This window comes from Rattus rattus, chromosome 3 (genome assembly GCF_011064425.1).
Source record: "Rattus rattus isolate New Zealand chromosome 3, Rrattus_CSIRO_v1, whole genome shotgun sequence".
In the NCBI taxonomy this organism is placed as follows: Eukaryota; Metazoa; Chordata; class Mammalia; order Rodentia; family Muridae; genus Rattus; species Rattus rattus.
Window position 1 is genome coordinate 40,965,865 of NC_046156.1, and position 18,497 is coordinate 40,984,361.

The 18,497-nt window shown below is 36.2% G+C and overlaps 1 protein-coding gene across 1 annotated transcript in view; it reads right to left on the reverse strand.

Moving 5' to 3' along the window:
* The window catches only part of Dpyd (dihydropyrimidine dehydrogenase), an 813,096-nt gene that overhangs the window by 613,826 nt on the left and 180,773 nt on the right, over positions 1–18,497 (reverse strand). The window contains exons 7-8 of the mRNA XM_032896921.1: positions 10,077–10,158; positions 2,953–3,040 (exon numbers count right to left, since the gene is read on the reverse strand). Of these exons, the coding sequence (XP_032752812.1) occupies positions 2,953–3,040; positions 10,077–10,158 (170 nt within the window). The remainder of the gene's footprint in view (positions 1–2,952; positions 3,041–10,076; positions 10,159–18,497) is intronic.

Sequence of the window (18,497 nt, forward strand, 5' to 3'; positions counted from 1 at the left end):
ACATATTGTGACAGAAGCCTGTGTACCTCTTTCCTTCCTGTCACTAGGATACTAGAATTCCATGTGCAGCTACAGTTTCATTTCCAATCATCCTCCGCCATAGGTGTGCTTTATGATTAGGTCGTAGTCAATGAGATAAAAGAAGTGGTCTGTACAATCTCTTTACCACACACGTAAAAGAAATGGTGCCATGTCGTCGCCCACAGAGAAAAGATAGAAGTGCCATATCAAACATGGTTTCACCTGTTCCGTGAAAGGTTTGGTGCACTGAACATCACTGCAATCCCTATTAAGTTTGCCAAAAACAACCAAACATATATCCCCAAATAACACAAAAGCCTGTTCTATCTCTTTTCAAACTCAGTGAGAAGAACAAGATAAAACAATCGAGTGAAGGCTAATTATGTTAGAGAAGCAAAGACAGTAAGGACATAAGGCTTTCCAAGTAACAGACAATTCTTTGGTCATAGGCCGTAAAGTCCCAAGAGACGAGGAACATCACTGCAGACTTCCCTAGGAGATACAGCTGCATGTCTCCTAGAGACAGAAGCCTTTATCCTGCCGGAGTAAAACTTCCTTGTTTATATTTCAGACAAAATACTGAAATTGAACCTAATTGCTTTTCTCATACCACCACACCAAAATGTCAAAGCATGCATTTTTCTGCATAGACATGAATGGGCTGCACATCATACATCACGCCAAAATGTCAAAGGATTCATTTTCAGCCTGAAAGTGTACAACATAAACATGAAAGTGCTACACATCATATGTATTGCATTCCTGCAGAGCCCTGATTTAAACATGCAGCTCCACAAAACAAACAAACAAACAAACAAAAAAACCACTAACAACATAAAAGAACTTAAGAGAAAGAAATCAAAGAAAAACCTGAAATGTCATCAATTCTTTCACATAGAAGGTATTTTATTCTGCTCAACTCATGAGATGTAATTAACCATTGGATTATTTCAATTTATTCTACTACTGGACTTCTTATGCTTTTAACTTGGAATTCTTTCAATGAACACTGTCCCTATTTCCTGTGTACAGACATTCTTCATTGAACAGCCCAAAGAGATGGGTGGGTGTTGGGAATTGGTTCTAATGCTTTGAATTAATTGGGGATCTTCCTGTCCAAACACTGAAGGTCCTTTCCCCCCATTGGTTTTTGATCATCAATAAAGAGCCAATGGCCAATGGGTGGGCAGAGAGGGAGGGGGGGAGGGGAGCAAAACTTATAGACTTGTGCCAGCTAGAAACTGAAGAAAAGGAAGAGAGTCAACTGCATTGACTCAGGGGAAAAGGTTGGGACTGGCCACTTCCCTGATTGGGCTGGGGTAATATGTTTGGGATCTCAGGAGTACTAGAAGGGAGAATTTTGCTTGTACAGGAAGGTTTAGGAGTGCCCAGGTTTGAGCTAATCACAACATGTCAAAAATTAACTGGTGTGTGCACTTGTGTGTGTGTGTGTGTGTGTGTGTGTGTGTGTGTGTGTGTGTGTGTGTGTGTCTGTATGTGTCCAGATTGCTCCTGGATGGGTGCGTGCTTGTGAACCACCAGGAGCCAAAGTGGTATAGTCCAATACCACTACAGATGGGTTTATTTGTTCTAGGATTTTCTACTAATAGTGAAAAATATATCTTTTACATCTTCTGTAGAACACTTAATGGAGAATTTTAGTGTTACTTAATTTTATCAAAAGACACAAATTCTTCTCTAAATCTTCCTTCTACTTATCATGGGCCAAGAATTTGTGAACATAAGAAGGCAAACAGCATCAGAAGTTCTTACAGATCCAATATTTATGGGATCATAAAATATACTTTACTGATATACATGCTATATCACAGTTCTCAGTAAAATTATGAAGTTGCAAAACAGATCTAAATCAAAATATCTTTGAAAGGAAAACATAGGAAGAATATCAGATATTTTCCCATTCCCATTACTAGTATATAGACTGGTAACTACAGTTAATGTAAATAATAGAAAATATTGAATGCAATGGCACTCACAAGTCCTGAAAGGAGGTTCAATACTACAGAAAAGATGGCAGATTGCCTGTGATTTTATGAAATTCTACATACAGAGCGTCCCTTGAATGTGGTACCAATGCTTCAGTTTTGTCATTCAAAGGAAAAATTTGGTGAGCAAAGAAGCATTAATAGTGAGTGGACTTTACAAACACAATGAATCCTCTATCTTTGGTCAAATGAGTACTACCTAGAGTGCAATCACTGAATCATATGAGGAAATTTGCCTCTGGGAAGACTTCATGCTCGGAGAGTCTAAGAAGATGGGCTGAAAGATGAAACTGATCAAAAAGAGTAACAATTTAATATGCTCAGTTTACAAGTCAGAATTTTTAAGAGTATAATATGGAATAAAAATCGAAATAAAACAACATAGCTTGACATAGGACTAAATTTAATTAGCTTTTTGTTTTTTATTTTTTTTCTGGTCTCTCATTAATAAGAAGTGGAAGGGAAATTGTTTGAAAAGTCAATATTTTACTTTCATTTACATTCAATGTTTACATTCAGGAGATATGTCCCAAAAGACTTAGGTACTTCATAAAATGAACATAGAATAATGCCTACTCTGCCTTACATTATTAGTCAATTGTAAGACAGATACAGCATCCAGCCAGATTCTGGACTATTACAGCATAGAGGTTATTCTACATCTTAGAGCCCACTCATGGGGCTTCCAATGTCAAGAAAGACTTTGAAGACACACATCTCTAGGCAAAACCTGTTCGCAATGCACACGAAGCAGAGTAACCAGACATGCAATGACAAAATACATGTGTATCAGGTCATTATGGTGTGCCCATCGTGGAAGAAGTGGTTCCCATTAAGGAAATGTCTAAAGGCAGTTATTCTAATAAATATTGTCAGAAAAAATACTAGAATTAAAATGAAAAGATATTTAGAAATAAGTACTCACCTATTCCAATAAAAGCAGCTTTGTAGCCATTTTCTTTTAAAGTACTAAGAGTCATTTCATCTGTGGAAAGGCTTTTACCACAAATTATCTGTAAGAAACAGCATTTTGAGTAACGATATTATATATCTATTGATTAATTAAAAGTAAATTACATAAAAATGAACAGAATGACTATAAAAGTTCTAGTGAACCAGTTTGTTTAATGAAATTAGAAATAATTAGGACACTAACATATTTTATTTATGGGATAAATGTAGACAAGTCAGTTTAATTAAAATCAAGCTAGTAAGAAAAAGAACTATGCTGTGATCCAGTTTTCAGTTCTTAGACCTATGCCCAAAGGATTCTATATTCTACCATGGACATATTTATGCATACTTGTGTATTGCTTCAATAGCAATTAAATAACAAGGAAATAGACTAAACCATGATGTCCATCTACAAACAACTGGATAATAAAAATGTGGTACATCTGCACAGTGGAATTTTATTCTGCCATCAAAAAAAGTAAAAACATAGGAAAATGATAGAAAAGCATATATACCTGGAAACTACTATTATTAAATGAGATAACCCAGACTCCAAAAGACAAATAAAGTATGCTTGTCTTTACCATTGGATCATAGCTCTATATAAATATAGAGCTGTGTGTGTGTGTGTGTATGTATATATATGTACACATATATAAATACATACATATACACACATATATACATAAATATGTGTCTATATCTATCTATATCTATATCTATATGGAGTGATTGAGTTTGGAAACAAACTAAGAAACTAGATATGATCTCATAACCATAAGAAGGTACAAGATTTTTTGTTCTACCTTTCTTTGTTTCTTTGTTTCTTTTATTTCATCTTTATTAACGGGTATTTCTTATTTACATTTCGATTGTTATTCCCTTTCCCAGTTTGCAGGCCAACATCTCCCTAATCCCTTCCCCTCCCCTACTCTATGGGTGTTCCCCTCCCTATCTTCCCCCCATTACCACCCTACCCCCCAACAGTCATGTTCACTGGGGGTTCAGTCTTGGCAGGACCAAGGGCTTCCCCTTCCACTGGTGCTCTTACTAGGCTATTCATTGCTACCTATGAGGTTGGAGCCCAGGGTCAGTCCATGTATAGTCTTTGAGTAGTGGCTTAGTTCCTGGAAGCTCTGGTTGGTTGGCATTGTTGTTCATATGGGGTCTCAAGGCCCTTCAAGCTCTTTCAGTTCTTTCTCTGATTCTTTCAACAGGGGTCCCATTCTCAGTTCAGTGGTTAAATGATGGCATTCACCTATGTATTTGCTGTATTCTGGCTGTGTCTCTCAGGAGAGATCTACATCCGGTTCCTGTCGGCCTGCACTTCTTTGCTTCATCCATCTTATCTAGTTTGGTGGCTGTATATCTATGGGCCACATATGGGGCAGGCTCTGTACAACCCTGAGATTTCACCTCACACCAGTGAGAATGGCTAAGATCGAAAACTCAGGTGACAGCAAATGCTGGCGAGGATGTGGAGAAAGAGGAACACTCCTCCATTGTTGGTGGGACTGCAGACTGGTCCAACCATTCTGGAAATCAGTCTGGAAGTTCCTCAGAAAATTGGACATTGAACTACCTGAGGACTCAGCTATACCTCTCTTGGGCATATACCCAAAAGATGCCCCAACATATAACAAAGACACATGCTCCACTATGTTCATAGCAGCCTTATTTATAATAGCCAGAAGCTGGAAAGAACCCAGATGCCCTTCAACAGAGGAATGGATACAGAAAATGTAGTACATATACACAATGGAATATTACTTAGCTATCAAAAACAATGACTTAATGAAATTCATAGGCAAATGGATGGATCTGGAAAATATCATCCTGAGTAAGGTAACCCAATCACAGAAAAAGCACACATGGTATGCACTCATTGATAAGTGGATATTAGCCCAAATGCTCAAATTACCCTAGGTGCACAGAACACATGAAAAATCAAGAAGGATGACCAAATGTGAATGCCTCACTCCTTCTTTAAAGGGAAACAAGAATACCCTTGGGACGGAATAGGGAGGCAAAGTTTAGAACAGAGGCAGAAGGAACACCCATTCAGAGCCTGTTTCTTTCTTTCTTTCTTTCTTTCTTTCTTTCTTTCTTTCTTTCTTTCTTTCTCTCTCTTTCTTTTTTGGGGAGAGAGTGGGAAGAGTAATAAAACAGATGTGACATAAAACTGGAGGGCCACAGCAAAGAGGTGGTAAGAATCTAACCACAATAAGTAGATATGGGAATGCCTTAAGGAACCCTATTACTTTGCATGCTAATTATAAAATGAAATTAAAAATGTAAACGGACGTTTGTACAAACTTCTCTCCTAGTATATGTTGAAAGTATATGTTTGGTGCCTGAGATAATATTAGAATAATAAGATAATAAGGGAAACCTAAGAGTCAAAAAGATTTAAAACATCAAATGAGAGAATTACACAGAAAATTATACTTTAAAATAATGTGTTTAGCATGCATATTGCAGTTCTGATAGTAAGGATTCATTCTAGCCATAGCCAAGAGTCTACTATATAGGAAATCCCAATAACATCTTTACAACGTGTAAGGTTTCCATAGGGGATATTGTTCATGCAATATGAAGAAATCAAAGGGAGAGCATAGTCACTTTGAGTACATGTTACAATATTTTGGTTGGTCTCAAAGATGATTCAGTAAAAATATTATTATTCTTATTTTTAGAGGGAAACTGAAGGGGTATGTAACATGTATGGAAGATAACTTTCAGAAGTCAGTTCTCTCCTTGACCATGAGGACCCAGAGGATAGAACTCTAATTGTCAGGTTCAATAGTGAGTGTCATTGACCACTGAGCATCCCTCTGACCCGTGAATCATTTTTTTCTGGTGGAAAACTGCTGAAAAAGAGAGACAACATGCTCCTAGGTCAAACTCTGCAGTATCCTGGCAAATAAATACTACAAAAATTACCCTGGTTCTCCATAAGGAATGAGGGCCATATACCCTGGCAAATGTGCACGAGGGAAATAGGGATAACCATGCATTTCAAGGGCTGTTTGGCACATGATCTTTATTGTCATTGATACCTGGAGACAGAAAGTGGGGACCTGTGCAAAAGATAAAATGGAGCCTGACTAAAGTCTGTGCCCCAGTGGACTGTCAGAAACACTGACCCTGTCAGTGATCAGTCTCCTATTCTCCAAACACATAATTGAAATTGTTACACTTGTCAATTAAGTAATCCCCAACTGTATCTCTGGTCTGGGAAGTAAGAGTTGAAATAGCTATCACAGCTGGGAAGACTGCATGAAAATATCAGAAATCTGACTGAGTCAGTTTCTCTGGCATCATATCATATCCAGTATGTATGTAGGATAGGGAGAGATGTTACCGGTACCCATCAAATCTCCATTGACTTCAGCAACCTGTCCCTTACTGAGATTAGATGGTTCCCACAGGATGAATGTAGACTATTGTAGAGTTGTAATATAGTGTAGTCCTGGCTGAACTCTAGGTGACAGATGTGGCATAATTGTTGAAGCAGACTGATACGCCCGTAGAGGCTCCAAATGTGGCATTGATTTGGTGAATGGAGACTGACTCTACTCGACTTCAAAAATGAATCAGAAACAGTTAACACTTGGGAATGCTATAGTCCACCTCCCATATATGGAAATTTCAGTAATTATATGTGTATACAAAGAACTTTGGCTTCATGTAGAGTCCAACAGTGATCCAACCACACTATGATGACTCCATGCAGGCTGGGCAGTATGCTGGTGAATTCAAGATTCCTCAACCAAAGAAGGTCAGCTATGAACCTGATTAAGAACTAGCCAGTAAGTGAAGTAAGTGTAGGGAGCCCAAATGCAATATAAGTTCCAGTATATCAACACCCAGAAAGAAAAAGAAGTTAATGTTCTGTCCCTCCTCTCAGAGAAGAAAAAAATCACAAAACCTAGTAAGCCACTTTGGGCTTTGATAGCATTATATTCCCAATATATAAAGTCTTAATTATGAATCATAGAAGAACTATATTTATTAGTTTAGTGATGACAAAAACTAGCATGCACAGAGGGCCCAGAGTACGATGCTCTTCTATGTATTACCACTGGTGACACATTGCCTCTTTATAAGAAACTCATGAAATGTATTTTTTAACATTTGAGTTGTATAATTATCTACTTTTCATTTTTGTAGGTTTAATAATGAAGATATTTAAGGTCATTGGTTTATCCTGAATCTTATGTTTTCAGTGTGTGAACAAAAAGTTTTAAACAATAAGAATAACAGTGGAAACATAAAAAGACCCGATCATCTACCAATGAATCAAAGAAAACAACTAACTTTGAGAACTGTTTTTGGTTTTTTTTTTAAATACATAATGATAACTATGAAAACCAAATCATGGTTTCTCAGACAGTTAAGAAAACACCAGTTTATCAATGTGAAAGCAATTGAAATCACAAGTTCAAGTGAGATAATTCTTTTAACGTCAGAAAGAACATGTCTAAATCTAGGCTAACAAATTCAACAATAATAACAAAATTTACAGAGTTACTGATACTGGCAAAAGAAATCTATACTGGAATTCAGTTATGGAAACCTTGATAACCTTTCAGCCTTTGTAAACTGGCTGAAATATTGTCTCTCAGCAAAAGTCTTTGCCATTTGTATAGCCACCATGAAAATCAATATGGCAGTTCCTCAGAAAATTGGAAATTGATATACCTCAAAGCCCAGAAATAGAGCTCTTTGGGCATAAACCCAAAGGATGCTCCATTTTACCAAAGACACTTGCTCAACTGTTCTTATAGCATCCTTATTCATAATAGCCAGGTACTGTAGACAACCTAAATGGTCCTTGACTGAAGAATGGATAAAAAGATTGCAGCACACATACACAACTGAGCATTATTTAGCTGTTTAAAAAATAACAACATCATGAAATTTGCATGCAAGTGATTGAACCAGAAAAGAATCATCCTGAGTGAGGTAACAAATGTAGCATATACTCACTTATAAATGGATATTAGTCATAAAGTGCCTTATAACAATGCTACAATCCACAGACCCAGAGAAGCTAAGGGTGTGGGAGAGGAATCTACCTAGAAAGGGGAAATAGAATAGATTTTGCAGGTTTGCTTAGACTGGGGAGATAGAAGCAGGAGGGATCAAGTAGGGCAGGTGGAAGGAGAGAATAATGAGATGACTGGAATTGGGGTATTCCAGAAGTGAGGTATAAACCTAGTGGCATGGGATCCCTGGACTCTATCAAAGTGACACTACTCAAGACCCTAGTAATGGGTATGGAGTCTGAACAGGAGATCTTCTGTAACTAGGGAAATCTTCCAGGGGAGGAATTGGGACACAAACTCACCAACAAAACTTTCAATCTACAGTAAATAATAGGGGTATGTGCCTAGTAATATTGTAACTTGGTATGCCGTCTTGGGTTGATATCCCTGGGAGGGCTGCTCTTTTCTGAATGGAAAAGGAAGAAGAGTAGATTTGTGGCAGAAGGAAGTGTTGGGGCAGGAATTAGGAGAAGAGCAGTGAGGGGAAACTGTGTTTGGTATATAATTATATGAGAGAAGAATAAATAATAAAAAAGAAAAAATCCAATATCTGAAATAGTGATAGCTTCTATGTGCAACATTCTAAAGACGATATTTCAGAAATGCTCTATGAAAATATAGATAATGGTACTTAAACAAAAGTCACACACTTTATGAACAGGTTCTGACTGTGGATAATAGCATTGCTAGGCATTATCTAAGCTGCATAGTTGTAAAATTACAAAGTCATATGGCTGTAGATAAAATGTTTTCTTCATATGATACTTTGCCTAATTCTATGTTCATATCAGTTTTAAAGTAATGAGAATAGTCCATTCTGTAAAAAAAAAATATAATTACTTAGGTTCCTGGATGAGGTGTTATAGGCACTTGTCATCAATATTTCATATTGTTTTCAAAATACTTTTTAAAAATTCCTGATTTATCTTCGACTGGTAAAAATATGAAACACATTCATTTGAAATTTTAATATGAAATATTTTGTTTGTTTAGTAAAAATCAGGTAAGAATTTCAATTCAAAATGGAATACATTTAAGGAACTTTCCAGAATATGGCCTTGTACCTAGTCATTGATAAATCCTCTATCTGAACACCGTGGTCATTAAGACTTACTATTATGATATGCACATCTACATTGCATTCTTTTGTGGTCAGAGCATTTGTTTGCTAATTTTGTGTTAAAGTTCATCCCTCAAAAATTTTAAATAACATATAAGTAGAAACAAGTGCAAAAGTCCAAAACAGTCTTTTTCCTCATTAGTGATAACTTTTAGTTCATAGTAAAAGCAAAATCCACAGAATGCTTGCTGCTCACTTTTCAAAATATCTCTTGGAGACAGAAATGATGCAAATTGTAATACATTATTAATCAATTGAGCTTTATGGAAAATAACAATCTTTCAACACAATAGAAATATGTTCAATAGAAGAGGAAAAGTAATAGAATAATAGTAGTAATGGAAAATTAGGCTATCTAAGGTTATATTTTGAAAGTACAGCATGCCAACATCTTGTCTATCTTTAAAAGAAGAACACAAAATTTATTGAATAGAAAAATAAAAGATTAGTATCATACCATTTTTCATGAATTCATTGTATATGTTGAGAAAAGCCAGACCTTCAAGAATATCATGATGCACATAATAAAGAAAATAAATTTCTGGAAGAAACTATAATCCAAGTGTTGAAATGCTAAATGCTAGTCTTTCAGAGAGCTCACAACTTGCCTGCACAAAACATGATTAAAGAAAGCAAATCCTTCCCTTAGCTGAACTGAAACCCTAAAGCTATTTAGGAATGTGTTTCTTACAGACAATTAATCACATGCAGGTGTGCCAGAAGAGAAGTATTGATTGCCCTTTTCCAGGCTAGTGGCATTCAGACAGTAGACAGACAAATGCCCTGAGCAAGGGGAAGTATCTTTCTGCTAGGCCTAAGATAGTTTTAATTGTCCATTCCTAAAATGCACAGCATTGGCCCTTAATGGAACTTTCCCCATTCTTCCTTTGCAAGCTACAGACAGATGTTATGTCTCCTACTCACCTTGACACCAAGGTCCTTCATGAGCTCAATCTCAAAATTCACGACATCATATGGGAGCCGAAACTGAGGGATTTCAGAAGTGCTGAACCAAAAAAGAAAAACAGAGAAAGGGAGAATGGGAGTGAAGTTTATCAATCTTGTTAAATATGGCACAACTCGTTCTACCGATCACCATTAAAGGGACAAATAAGCTCCCGTGATTATTTGCATCACGTGTAACCACTTAGGAAGACAAACATTGTTTTTCCTGCCACAGTAAGGTGTCCTATGTCATAAAAATAATAGAGAAATTAATACTGAAGTAAAGGAAATAGAAAACAAGCAATATAATATTAGTCAAAAGCAATTCAAACACTTCACATTATAGAGTTGATTGACTTAATAATCCTATGCTCTATATATTAAACTATCAGAGTAAATATCAATTCACAGTATACACAGAGCTAAATTTTATTTATCTAGACTCACATGTAAATGTATAATTTCTAGCACTTTTTTTTATTTTGTTAATGTTCATCCAAACAGATATGAGGAACTGTCCCCCCGAGGCTTTGATATGAATGTCTCTGATGGTTCACGTCTTTTGGCTGACAGACATTCACAATTCTCATGTGAGATGTAACACAATATGACTTCTTGCTATTGGGTCCATTATATTGTATAAACACTAACTCCGGCTGAACCACGAACCAGGCAGCGTACATGAGACAGGACTTCCTGGTCTGGCCTCAGAGAGAGAAGATGCACTAACCCTGAGAGACTTGAGGTCCCAGGGAGTGGGGAGGTCTAGTGGAGACCGGAAGAGGAGGAACGAGATGAGGATATGAGGGAGGGCAAGGCGAACAGGGAGGGAGGGGTAACAACTGGACTGTAAAACATAAAGTGAAAACGAACATATAGTAAATATTTTCTCCATCTTTGTAGGTTATCCTCTGAAATAGCTGATTGTCTTATTTGCTGTGCATAAACATTTTAACTGCATTTTTTGAACTTCGATTTCTGTGTCTTTGATTTAGAGCCCCATTCAAGAAACAACGACCAGGCAAATGTACTGAATTTCTTTTAATGTTTCAAAAGTTTCCTAGTTTCGGCATTTATCTTTAATGCCAATCCATTTTAAAGTCTTTTTTAAAGACAAGGAACTTACTTTTATTCTCTTGCATGAGTATACCTAATTTTTCCAGTACTGTGTGTAGAAAAGATTACCTTTTCTAATTATGGCATACACTTATTGCCTTCTTGATGTCTTTTTTAAAATACTAGCTACCTAAAATTTTGTGAATTTATTTCTGAGTTACAAAATCCTGAGTCTTTTTCTTAGCTCAAGCATTAGTTTTGAGTTATGTATTAGGTTGGGTCAAGCTTAATCTTTTAGTTCAGGATTGTTTGGTCTACTCAGTTTCCTCTGTGCTTCAATATAAATTATAGAATACTTTTCTATTTTTGAAGTCTAGTAGAATTGTAGAGAGATGATATTGTATTCTTTCAGTAGCATGAATATCTTTATGATATTCTACCAATTCGTGCATGTAGAATGTCTTCATTTTATCATGTTCTATGCAGTATCTTCCATCAATAGTTTATTGTTTTACTTGTAGAGTTCTTTTATTTATATACATTTCTATGACATATATGTATGTATGTAGCTTTTATAATTTGACTATGATTTTATATATCTTTTAGATGTTTTCTTGTTAATCTACAGAAAATTTACTGCTTTTTCATGTGTTTATCTTGTTCCCTTCAACTTCACTGAATTTGTTAATTAGGTCTCACAGTAATACTAAACAATAAGACAAGGGAAAGGAATAAAAATACAAGAATACAAGAATACAAGAATATACTTGGGACAAGAAGTCAAAGTATACCTGTTTGCAGATGCTATGACTACACATAAGAGACCCCTAAAGACTCAGGTTAAGGTTCGGAGTGAGGATGAAGAGATAGGAAGAGAATGGTGGATGAATAATTCTCATAAGAGCAACTGGATTCAATAATTAGTTGACCATCTTTATATCCAAGGTTACTAGAGACATTTTATCATATCTCAGTGCAGTTTTAATGATAAGTTGATATTTACCCCATGTAATGTATTTAAATGTTCTACATTGATGGTAAGAAAATATTTTTACAAAAGTTTGAACTGAAAAAAATTAATATTGAGAAAAATTTGGCAGGGAAGACATCATGTCTTGGGATTTTTAATAACAAATCTTTAATTAATGTTCCTATTCTATTTCTGCCATATTTATTGGCTTATTCATCTTTTCTGCTTCTTCATGATTCTATTCTTTTAAGCTACATATTTCCAAGAATTCAATGATTTATTCTAGATTATTCAATATTTTATGTAGAATTTACTATTATAAATCTCCCTGTTTTGTCTTTGGTACTAGATGTCATATTTTTTGGCAATCAATGGTTTTGTTTTTTAGTTCTATCTCCATTTTTTATAATCCAGCTAAAATGTTTCATTATTTTTCTTTATCTTTTCAAGAACACAACACTGTGGGTTTGGGTTTTGTTCTTGTTGTTGTTTTTGTTTTTCTAGTCTCTAGTCCATTTCAATTTTGATTTTAATTATATACTTACTCTTTCTCTCCCTATGCTAATTTTAAAATGAAATTATTCCTTCACATTATTTTTTTTCAGTTCTGTAGACACCAATGTCATATGGAATCTTCATATATACGTATATCTGTTTGTATTTACAAAAAAATACATATTGAACATGAATGTTTAATTTGTGGAAACTAATAACAAGAACTGGAAGAATAAATTTCCAGAGTCAATTATGGAGGACACTCCCAGCTTTTTCTTCATTAATAAGAAGAGATATTTTCATGAGAATGATGGTAAAGTTGATTTTTCTGCAAGCAATCCATCAACGAGATGCTGTTTCATCAAAATGCTCTGTATTTATTATTTGATGACAAAATGTATATTTAGTTTGCTTTCTATTTTCTGACTGTCCAAAACTAGACAAACCTAAAGAGAAAAAAAACCACTCAGCCTAGATCATTTAGGAATCCCTTTGAGCCTAAATTAAGAGCATGCATTAAGTGTCTTAAGAACTATTATTGAAATGAGGTAGGAGAGGAAGGGTAAAATATCTATAACTATCTAGTCTCAAGCGATATGCTGATATGGATTGAACTGATTTCTGGGATATAGGCGTCATGGAATAATTACGTGTAGAAGACTGATAGAATCTCATACGGGAGCCACAAGAAATACCTTTAGCAAGATAAATAAGGAAGCCACTTGGCAGCTACACCAAGACACAGCACACAGTGGACATTGTAGATGGAGGATATTTAGAGGATTTACAAAAGTGTTCATTCACCAGACACAACTTCAGGACACTAAAGAGTACACACAGTTGATTTCCACATTTGGTGATGGATTGCAAACTGAGATGAAGGAGCCACCCAGGAATGACAAAGCATAATGAAGGAGATGCCAATCAGAAAAACAAACCAACAACAAAAAGCAAACACAAACAAACAACAAATCCCTCTGAAGTTCCATTTTACCAACATCAGAACAGTTAAGATTATAAACTCAAAAAAAAAGAAAAAAAAAGATTATAAACTCAAGAGATATCACATGCTGTGAGGATGTGAAACAAGAGAAACACTCCTCAATTGTTGTTGGGGGTGCAAACTTGTGCAACCACATTGGAAATCTGACATTTTCTCAGAAAACTAGGGATAGTCCTACCTCAAGACTCAGCTATAATACTTCTGGGCATATACCCAAAAGATGTTCCACCATACCTCAGACAGTTGGTCAATTATGTTCCTAGCAGCTTTGATCATAATAGCCAGAAAATGAAAACAACTTAGATTCCCTTCAACTGAAGAATGGATAAAGAACATGTGGTAATCTAAGCAATGGAATACTATTCACCTAGTAAAAACAAAGGCATCATGAAGTTTGCAGGCAAATGGACAGATCTTGAGGATACTATCCTGAGTGAAGTAACCCATTCCTAAAAGGATATGCATGGTATGTACTCATTTAAAAGTGGACATTAGCTATAAAGTACAGGATAACTACAAAATTCTCCACAGAACCAGAGAAGGTGAACAAAAAGAAACGACCAAGCAAGGATGGTTGAATCTCACTTAGAAGGGGGAATGAAATAGTTATTAAGAGACAAATGGAGAGAAGGAACTGAGTGAGAAAGGGGATTGGGAGCAGAATGAGGATGTCGGGATCTGGTGTGTGGAGGGATAGTGAGAGGGCCAGATGGCCATGAGAATGAATGGAAATCTACAACTGACAGGAGTCAGAGCATCTCTAGGACAGGACAGGGACCTGGGAAAAGGGAGGCACCCCAGAATCAGTGGAGGTATCCTTAGCTGTGACACACAGTAATAAGAATATACTGAAGAAGCTACTTCCTGTAGCAGCAGGAACTCCAAAGGAGTGATAGGGTCATCAACCTACTCACAGAAATTGTGACACAAAGTTTATCTTGTCTTCAGGAAATGCAGGGATTGAGGATAAAGCAGAGCCTGAGGGAATGGCCAACCAATAACAAGCCCAAATTAAGACCCATTTCATGGACAAGCACCAACCCCTGACACTATGAATAACAGTTTGTTATGCTTCCAGACAAGAGCCTAGCATGGCTGTCCCCTGAAATGCTCCCCTTGCCAGCTGATTCAGACAGATGCAGACACCTACAACCAAGGAGTGAATGGAGCTTGGGAGCTCTTATGTAGGAACAGGAGGAAAAATTGCAGGTCTGAAGGGGATAGGAACTCCATAGGAAGACTTACAGAATTAACTAACCTGACCTCCAACCGAAGAACATACCCAGGCTAGACCTAGGCCTCCTTGCAAATATGTAGCTGATATGCAGTTTAATCTTCCTGTGGGTCCTAAACAACCAGATCAGGGGCTATCTCAAAAGCTGTGGCTTGTATTTGGGATATGGTATTCTAGTTGGGGTGCCTTGCCTGGTCTCAGTTGTAGAGAACACACCCAGCTTTGCAGAGACTTGAAGTGCCAAGGTGAGAGGATACCCAAGGAGGCACCCGTTCAGAAAAAGGGAGGTGGGATAGGGAGAAGAATTGAGGAAGGGGTGATCAGGAGGGTAGCAGTGAGCAGGATGTAAAGTGAATAAGTAGAAAGAAAGAAAGGAAGGAAGGAAGAAGGAAGGAAGGAAGGAAGGAAGGAAGGAAGGAAGGAAGGAAGGAAGGAAGGAAGGAAGGAAAAAAAGAAAAAGAATAGACAGGGTGTGAATGTGAGCGTCTGATGTTAAGAAAGAGAATCCTTGGAAGATACAGAATTTTAAATAATTACACAGATCTGTTAGGAACAATGGGAATAAATGTCAAACTCTGGGGCCAGCAGAAGGACTCAGAAGGATAGAAGATAAATTGGATATAAACGGTTATTCCCCAAGTTTCTTGTAATTAGAAAAATATTTTCTTTTGTTCTTTTGTTTTCTATTAACAATTTGAACTTTCAAAAATATATTTTTGTTTGAGGTGACCATAAATTCTTCACTACAGACAGATGGGTGACAGAAACATTAGAAAATTGCATTTCTTGTATGTGGATGCTTCTTATGCATAGCGGAATGTATCAATATCAATTATTTTCAGTTCATTTTATAGCATGCATCTCATGTCAAAACATTGCTTCAGTTCATGACTGGATAAGTCTTGGTCCTTAAATTCGCATTGTATTACACGCTGTAAAATAGTTTTTACTGTTCTACATATTTCATCTAGAAACAGTTACATTGCCAATTATCATGAAATAATACACACATGTATATATGTAACAGGACAGTAAGGTTTGAATGAACCATTTTAAACACTAAAATAAAGACCCAGTGTTTCCCTGAGTATGTTACCTATCAAAATAACAATATATATATATATATATATATATATAAATTAGAAATCAAGAAGTATATGTGTATACTTAATAAAACTTTCCATCATTAATTTTTTTATGTTCAGATATGTTCTCATGTGTGCTAGGATGGCCTTGAATGAATTATGCAGCTGCAAATGACCTTGAATTCCTGATATTCCTGTACTACCTCACAATTGCCAGAGTCATGGGAGTGTACTGTCATATCACACTTTTTAAAAATTTTGACATAGTCTAAAATCTTTCAAGTTTTTTTCTATTAAAAAAGATTTGGTTAAAAACAAATGTAAAATATCTGGTAATTTTATTAAAACAACTGATTATCTTGAGTACATCGGGGATCCAATTCTAGATATATTTTACTGACTTTTATGATTTATTTAAAAGCGATTTTGTACTAATTTTTAAGATATAAAAGAATCTGCGTGAATGCATGAGAAGCAAAAATACAGAATTAAGTACAAAATGAAGCTGATGCCTTCCAGATTAGAATATTGACATTGATACGGAGAGAGACCAAGAGGCATCTGTAAGGGAGAAAATAAACCCACACGGAAGTTTTGGGGTTGCCATTCTTAGCTCTGCAATGATTTCCTAGTCTTCCACAGTGATGTAGAGTTCCCCTACCACGGACAGTACAGGAGGATGAGCTCCCTACCCAGTATTGTGCCCAGGAATTAGAAAGACGCAAAGATCACCAGTGGAAGGGGAAGCCCTTGGTCCTGCTAAGACTGAACCCCCAGTGAACGTGATTGTTGGGGGGAGGGCGACAATGGGGGGAGGAGGGGGAGGGGAACACCCATATAGAAGGGGAGAGGGGAGGGGTTAGGGGATGTTTGCCGAAACCGGAAAGGAATAACAATCGAAATGTAAATAAGAAATACTCAAGTTAATAAAAAAATTAATTAAAAAAAAAAGAAAGACGCAAAGAGAAGAGAAGAGAACAACATTTCAAAACAACAGGAGGAAAAGAAACATATTTAACCACGAATTTCAAGAAGTCTTTCCCAGTAAAAATGTTCAAATATATAAAAACAAACATTTAGTGCTAATTTATATAAATTACTCCACATTCGAATGGAAACTAAATACAGAGATGCTAAGAACCACAATCATGTACTAAAATTGGCAGCCCATAATAATCCCCAGACAAGGCTGCTTCCATTTTCAGCTTCTTGTGAAAATGCAATTAAGGGGCAAAAAGATTTTCCCTCATCTACCAGGGTACACAACAATTATGCTCATACTTTAAAAATTAACTCACATATTCACTGATGTGTATAACGGGAGATGAGGAACCTGCCACGTTTATACATATGTCGTCATCCATAATGCTCTTCCTCATTAATAAAGTGGGGAGAAATGGCACTAAAAGACTGCCAGCCTCCTCACAGCAAAATTAAATAGAGAGAAATTTATTTCCTCGACTAAACTTTAAAAATGAGAATTCCTCAATACCGATAAGGAAGTAGTCAACTCATAAAATAATTATTTCTCCACCATCGGCATGATTTAAGGTTTTGATGCTCTCTGTGGGGTTATCCTATTTTGTGAAGCTTTTGTTTGGAGAGTCATATAGTTTTGTTTAATGAATCAAATAGTATGACAAAATACCTGATAGACAGGTATACGTGATTCATACATTACAGCTTATCTCAAAGAAAGAGCACTTTGATAATTTCCTATTATCAGGAACTATTGGAAAACCACTGGGGAGCTGGCAGAAGAACTGGGAGAGCGGAGGGAGATTGCAACCATAGGAAAAACAATGTCTGCTGGTCTGACTGCCAGTGCTCCCAGGGACTAGACCACCAACAAGGGGTATACAGGGAGGGATCCATGGCTCCAGATACGTATGTTAAAGAGGATGGCCTTGTCTGACTTCAATGGGAGAGGAAGCCCTTGGTTCTGTGGAGATTTGATGCCCCAGCATAGCGGGATGCTAGAGCAGTGGGGCCAGAGAATGGGTAGGGAAGCATCCTCATAGAGCAAAATGGAGGCGATAGAGGGCGAATGTAGGATGGGGAGTTTGTGGAGGGGCAACCTGGAAGTGGGAATATCAGTTGAGATGTAAGTGAATGGAATGATTAATAATTAAAAAAAGGAAAATCATCTGATCAATTTCAAATGTATATATTTATTACCCATTTTACAGATACCAAGAAACAGAAAAAGTATCATAAACCTGTCAAAATTAAACTTATTTTCTGACTATCAAATATGATGAAGTCATTGCTTAACAAAGAGTAAAGTAGCTACAGAACTCTCAAGTGATAATTATAGAAACATAATTCAAATGTTTGTAACTTAAAATCTGTGAATTTTAATACAAGTGACTTCGAAATAATAATAACAATTTGATTGATATAATAAAGATATAATAAGGTTAACATGCAATCTTTTTATTTTATACCAGATGTTTTAAGCAATATCCATTTCTTATTTCAAATAAAATTTATGAGCCTAAACATAGTACATGTGTAATCTGTTTTAGGAAAGCAAGCTCCCTTCTTTACATTCGCC